Raw genomic sequence first — 6,806 nt, 5'->3', positions numbered from 1 at the left:
ACCCGACCGGCGCGGAAGGGCTACAGTACCGAACGGTAAGGGCAGTGAAGAAGAGAAGGAAGAAGGACAGGAGGCGCGCAATTTACTGGAACGGACGGGACCTGGTCCCCGGAGGCGGTTCGCTACTCTCACCGCCTCCCCCGCTGGCATCACTCGCGATGCTGGCGTTTGGCAGAGGGCTCCGCCCCCCGCGCCGCCGCGCTGGCGGGATCAGTGTCGACGGTACCGTACGGTCTCTTCGCGGACACCTGCTCGCTCAAGACGGCGAGGTGGTCCTGTGCCGAACGGATCCGCGCCATCGTCTCACTGCGCAGGAGATCCTCGCCAGTGTCGCGCTGGCGGATGGCGAACTGCAAGCCGGCCACCCGCGCCCTGAGCTGGGTCGCCTCGACTAGCCAGGTGCGCGCGGACTCCAAAGCCGCCGCAAGGGTGGTCGGTGCAAGGACCCCCGCGTAGCCACACTCTGTCTGCAGAGCGCGCAGGGCGGCCTGCGCGTCCGGAACCAAGACGGGGGCTTCGTCTGCTGGCGCCTCACTCGGAGCCCCACCGGCCGCGATCGAGGGGGTCTGTGTCCCCGTCGCGGTCATTTCGCTGACGGGGAAACCGGCAGGGCCCGGCACCGATCCGGTAGCCACCGCAGGGAGGTTGCCCCCCGCAGGCTCGACAGAAGGAGCCTTGCGAGCGGCCCCCACCGGGGCGGGGTCCGTTACCGGCACTTCCGTTACCGGCACTTCCATGACCGGTGTGTCCGTGGCCGGCGCTGCCGCGATCACAGGCGGAGAACCCGCAGTGATCGCGTCTCCCATCGTGGGAGGCGTCGAGGGACCGACTGGAAGGCCCTCTCCAAGGGCCGGTTCCCCCGGCATCAGTAGGACCGACTCGGTTGACGCGGGCAGAGACCCGACGGACGGTCCGGCGGGGGCCCCGGCGGAAGCAACCGCGGCGCCCCACCCGTCACCGGAGGAGATGACCGCCCCGTACGACGGCGACCCGTGGTCGGGCAGGGGGTCGTACCAGTGGTCGGCCTCCGCCGACGTGCCATCCCAATGCGGCATCCGCAGGGAACAGCCGCGGGCCCAACTGTACCACACAAAGTCGCGGCGCTCTGGGAGGGACCAGTCCAACCGTTCGGAAAAATCGAGGATGGCCTCCGCGCCAACCGGGTCGAACGACGTCCCCTCGAGGATGGCGGCCACCCCGACCGATCGGATGAGCTGCAGAAGCCCCGCCGACAAACGGAAGAGAGAGCCTCGCTCGCCGGGCTCGTTCCCGGTCCGGCTCGCTAGGCGAGGGTCCGGGCACTTGGTGAAGAACGGGAGGCCGTCCCGTGCGGCGTGTAGGAAACACAGCAACGCCAGGACGGCCCACTCCGAGAGCAGGATGGCGTCGATCAGTCGACGCATCCCGGGCGTCGCTTCTCGCCCGAAGGAACCGTCCGGCATCCACCGCGCTGCGTCATAAGCCAGCACGCTGGGCGTGGGTACGCAGAGGTACTGCGGAGCTTCCAGATTGCTCCAACCGCTCGGTAGGGCTGGGTATAGCTGCCCCCTGGCCCCTGTGGGCACGGCGAAGAATTCCGTCGTATGCCACATGTGGAAGTAGGCATCGGCGCGGCGGCACCGCAGCCGGCTCTCCTTGGCGGAATTCTCGCCCTACCGCACACGGTTAGCCACGCTGTACCACCGGTCGAACGGGCGGGGGAATGCCACCAACTGCACGTGGGGCTTAGGATCCACGTCCCCGCCGAACCTCTCGAAGAGGTCGAACAACCGCGAATGGTACCGGTCCTCCCCCGCACAGCGGATGTACAGGAGATCCGAGCGGGAGTCCGCCATCACGCGGTGGGGCACGTGGACCCAGCGGGTCCTCCAAGCGGCCGCGCGGTTGTCTTGGCGGATTCGACCGCGAGGGGAGGGCGTACGGATACCCCGTCGCCTGGGGATGGCCCCAAACCGAGCGGCATCGGGGAAGGCCGTCGCGATGTACGCCTCGGCGGACATCGGCGGCTGCGCCTGTGAGGGGTTGCGACCGCCTCGGGGAATCCGGTGGTCTAACTCGGCCCCGGGTAGCAAACCCCGCACGGCACGTACACCCGTCCGGAGCCAGCTGGACGGCGGAGCCTCGGTCGCCGGGGGCGTGGCCGCGTACGGATCCGGCGGTACCGGGTGGTTATCCGCGCCGGCCGTCGCCTGCCCCGCGGCTACAGCCCAGTCGGGGGACCGTCTCAGTACGGTCGTCTCGCCGACGTGGGGAGCCGGGGCGGAGCGCAGAGGGCGCGGTAGGGGACCTTGGACGGCGGTAGGGCCGCGCGAGGGAAGGACCCCCGCGCCCGAAGCCCACACCCGCGGAGCCGCGATGCTCGTCGCGTTTCGACCCCCGGGACCCGCCGCCAGCGCCGGGTGAAAGGTCGGTACCGGCGCGGCTGGCGCCGCAGGGGGCTGAGCCCGAGGGGGGCGACCCCGCTCGGATGATCGGTTATCCATGCGGGGGGAGGACGGTAGGAGGGGGCGAGATTTGGAAGTGGAGGTAATGGGGTGCGTGGTGTGAAGTGAGGTGGGAGAAAAGGAAAGCGTGAGGGGACCCATTGCCGCGCCAGGGGATCCGACGCGGTTAAATACCAAAAACTCCATGGGCTCCCCCATGGAGTTGGCCGCAGCCCGCCCGCGCCCCCGTGGTCGGCGCGGACTTCTCCGTACGGATGGGACACCCTGCCAGCCGGTCATGTCAACCCCCGACCGCGACGAGGACGTGTCGTGAAGTAAGGAAGGGGGTCTGTGGTACAACTCCACACCGCGACCCCCGGTGGGAGATGAGAACCCCCGAGACGGGCGGTTACTACTGTAGTAATCGTGCACGCGCCCGCTGCGAGCACAGTAGTACCTCCACGGCGTACACGTGACACAACCGTTGGCGCCGGCCGTGGCCACGGGCACACGTGTGCGACCATCCGGTAAGTAATTAGCAATTAGTGGTTAATGGCACAAATTAGCCAATTTAGTACAGTAGCTGGTATACAGTATGTAACAGCTACTGTAGCGGGACAGGTGTCCTGGCGTCCCACTGAGGGGTTAAGACCAGGGGCACCTGCCCCGTTCCAGTAAACGGGGGCAGACTCGCCTCCCTTCCCTTTACGGCTTTTTGCTAACTCCGTCCGGTTTTACCTCTAAGTCTCAGGCTTCTAACCCGTGACCGGCCGTCCGGATCTAACACCACCGACCGGCTGCGCGTCACCGGCCACGTGAGCCTTCCCTCTTTTCGAGTCCTTCCGTACGGTTTGCGCTCGCGTGGGTTACCCAGCGGCGCGCGCTCCCTTACCTCTAACCCCCCCTCGTTCCGAGTGGTCGGGACGAAGGTAGTTATACCACAAGTTTCAACAAGTCATTTTGTTTGCACCTGGGAAAAGCTGAGTAGATATACTTCGACCGTATCGGGGTTGCGTGAAATGGATGGAAGGCTTCGATTCATTTCGAATTATGTGATTTTCGTTCTTATCACAATCGAGGATGTTGGACTCCAACTCAGCCATCTTCGCTTGTACACTTCGTGAAAGCTCGATATAAAAATCTTGGAATCGAGTGTTTTCATTGATGCGGGCGATACAAGGTGTGGCCCATGAATAGCCCTGAACCGCCGTTTGAAGGTATTCCACCTTATTGCATTCTGTGCGGAACGAGCGAGGTGTTTGCTTATGCCTCGTACTGATGTGTGCTGCTAATTTCGTTAGTGCTTTGTGCATGTCCGGTTCATCGTTCGTAAATTCAGAGAGTCGCACAGATCTGAGCTTATTTCTAACATGCATCTGTCGGGCGTGTGAGTTAAAGTACAGATCAATCATTTTGCAAGCTTCCCGAAAAGTATTGCAGGCATTCTTGATGTATGAGTTGTAGTATTCCAGCGCATCTGCTTTAAAAATGTTATGCATGTGTGAGAGCATTTGACGATCGGTCAGACCTTGGTCGGCAGAAGCGTTCTCGTATGCATCTTGGTACTCTTCCCAGCATTCATCATAAGTTCCTCCATATTTAGAGCGAGAGTCTTTGAAGCGTTGGGAAATGTAATGGACCTTACTACTGATCTGAGTCATTGATTGGGAACCGAAGTTATTGTTGTTGGGTAGTGTATTTGCGAGCTGTTGACGGGCAAGACGTTCTTCCCTCAATTCAACACACATTTTGCTAAGCACATTTAAGATCATTTTGTTTTCTGACTGTTGAGTTGGTTCTTGCGCATCGTCGCCACTTTTATCCTTGAGTACGTTGATCGATTTGTTTCTCTCATTTGGATCCGGAATGTACTGCATCTCATCAGGTTGTGGGGGTCCATCCATGTTTCTTTCTGCGTCACCGTCGGCTTCTTTTCGCACATTGCCAAAGTCTGCGATGATTTTCATACATTCACTTAAACTTTCTTCATGTTCAGGGGAGGGATATACCAAATGAGCCAAACGTTGAACAATGAGTCGCCCCTGGCGAGGAACGTCTAGTCCGCGATCACGGAGTACTTCCCGCAGTCTTTGGTAGATTCGATAAGTCGAAAGAACATTATGAGAGAATAGAGTTGCAGGCGTAAACTGCTCCCGGATGTTTTCTAGTAGTCGTTCATTTGTTTCGGGAGAAGGGTTCCCTGCGTTCTCGATGATTTTTCCCACCTTGTCGATGAACTCGGATTGTTCGGTTTCGTATTTTGGTTCTAACTCCAACCGGTCAAAAGAAGACGTCATAATGAATTAGAAAGAGTTTAACCAAATATTTCTGTACGCCAATGTAGCGTTATTCGCGAATGTTGTTACACAGACGTAACAATTAAATGGGAGGTCTGCAAACGGCAGTCCTCTTCCGTCTGACCTGCTTACGGCACGTCAGTGATCTCCGCTTGCGAACTGCAAGTGGATTTTGCCGATCGCGGACGCGCGATGCGGCGGAAAGTGAGAAACGCCCACTTGGTTGAGCAGTACCTGCTCGAAGGCAAACGCAACGGCGTTTGGTGAATGAACAATGTTTAGTCGTAAGATGAGTATTCGATCGATTGTTACTTTCTACATTCTGTCCGTTGCTGAATGGTAATTTATACTACTGCCCGCATACGCGCGCGAGGCCACTGCGGTTTACCTCCCGCAGCGGAGACTCGGCCAAATTATCTGAGTCTCTGTTGCGTCTCCCGGTTGACATATGACTCCTTAGATTATTCCAGAAACTCTACTGCTGATTTCTTGGCGAAGCGGAACTTTGCTTCGTTCTGAGAAAGTCTCCTTGCAACAACAGAGCGGGCGCCCACGCCGCCTCCTCGCCTCAAACGTGATCTAGTGCGCGACCGCAACGTGTGCTGAAGAGCGTGCTATCTCTGGGCAGCTGGCAGCGCGCGGAGCCTCTCCGCTGCGTACCGCGCGGCAGTTTCGCCGGGCAAAGAAGCCCCCACGCGCCTCGTCACGGGTGTGTTACCAACAAGCGCCGGATCTCGCGCATCTGTTGGTCGCCGCACCGTGTAACCCCGCCCCTCCGCTGGGTCTGTGCCACAGGCAAAGAAGCGCACACCAGGATTGCCGGTCCCGACCGTGCCCAATTGCAACACACGCGCCCCATTTTGTAACAGACAATCCCGCCTCTCGCGCACACTATGTCCGACACTCCGCCACCATGATGCAGCTGCGCTGCGGCCCTGGACACGCTCAGCCGCCGCACTGGAGGACGCCCCACTGGAAGGCGCCGAAGCTGCATTAGCCAAGGCGCCCGCCTGTGTACACCCCGTGCACGTCTTCCCACCGCCGTAATGGCGACCTGAAGGTCTTGACGCAATAACAATGAGCCGTCGAGCGTCGTCCCCACGCTCGGCTGTGAGGTTGCCATTGAATCTCGTGCGCCGGCTTACCCGCTTCTAGATGCAGCATGCACCGAGGTGCAGCTCTTTTGCGACATCGCGTTGCCAAGCTGCACGCCTTCTTCGCGGCGGTCGCGACCATTTTGATACACTTCGTTTCCACACTCGTCACTGCGCAGAGTACCGTAATTGGCGATGAATTCCAAGCACTCAGCAGCTTTCCAATGCGCCCTGTACTTACAGTTGCTCGGAACATCTGGAAATACGGAAGCTGATTTTCCGTTCTTTATGGAGTCCATTTCTTTATCGATCATCCTCCATTGAGTTGATGACAAAACAAATTTGTCTTTGCCGTCAAGGATGTCGGATGCAAGATGGATACAAATTCCTTTGAAAATTGAAATAAGATCATAGCAGATGTTCATGAATTTGTGCATGACATCAGGTGGGAACGATATGTACGGTATAATTGAATGAATTGTGAGCGGCACAGTCCTTTTTTGAGCACAGAATCACAAGATAGTCTCTCCTTTTCGTTCGTTGACAACGGAGAATCATCGTCAAGATCAAGCAGAACAATCTCAATCTCGTCTTCGGTTCGCATAGGGGGATCACTGGGATCGTAAATATCCCTTAACTTGGTGGGTTCATCGCATGAAGATGTATGAAGACCTTCTGAGCGTTTGCAGAGCTTGCAATCACCTCGCAGCGAGTTGGAAAGTAGACATGTGAGTGGAACGGAGACCAAACACCCCGGATTGCACAGTACCGACAGGGTATCTTGCTGTTGTGGCCTCTCAGACCTGCCATTTTAGTTACAGCAGGCTCGTCTCCAGTGCAGAAAATGACGTGCCCTCGAACTGGTCTCTCTATGCCGTCGAAGAATCGCATCATTGGACCACCGCTATCGTTTATGCGATCGACTTCCCCTTTCAGAGGTGTGAACTAAGTATGTATCTGCTTTGGTTCTGACGGACTTTGAACAAAACCCA

General features: G+C 58.3%; 1 protein-coding gene across 1 annotated transcript; it reads right to left on the bottom strand.

Annotated features, from left to right (window-relative positions):
* Positions 1-5,713: 5,713 nt before the first annotated feature.
* CHC_T00005638001 (hypothetical protein) lies at positions 5,714-6,070 on the bottom strand. Its single transcript, XM_005717167.1, has one exon. The coding sequence runs from the start codon at positions 6,068-6,070 to the stop codon at positions 5,714-5,716; it is 357 nt and encodes a 118-aa protein (XP_005717224.1).
* Between the last annotated feature and the right edge of the window lie 736 nt (positions 6,071-6,806).

Source organism: Chondrus crispus, genomic scaffold (genome assembly GCF_000350225.1).
Source record: "Chondrus crispus Stackhouse genomic scaffold, scaffold_304, whole genome shotgun sequence".
Lineage (NCBI taxonomy): Eukaryota > Rhodophyta > Florideophyceae > Gigartinales > Gigartinaceae > Chondrus > Chondrus crispus.
The sequence above is the reverse complement of the archived record's forward strand: the minus strand, read 5'-3'. Positions and strand labels throughout refer to the sequence as shown.

Coding starts and splice junctions, on each gene's coding strand:
- CHC_T00005638001 (XM_005717167.1), bottom strand. CDS start 6,070: ATGTTCCGAGCAACTGTAAGTACAGGGCGCATTGGAAAGCTGCTGAGT.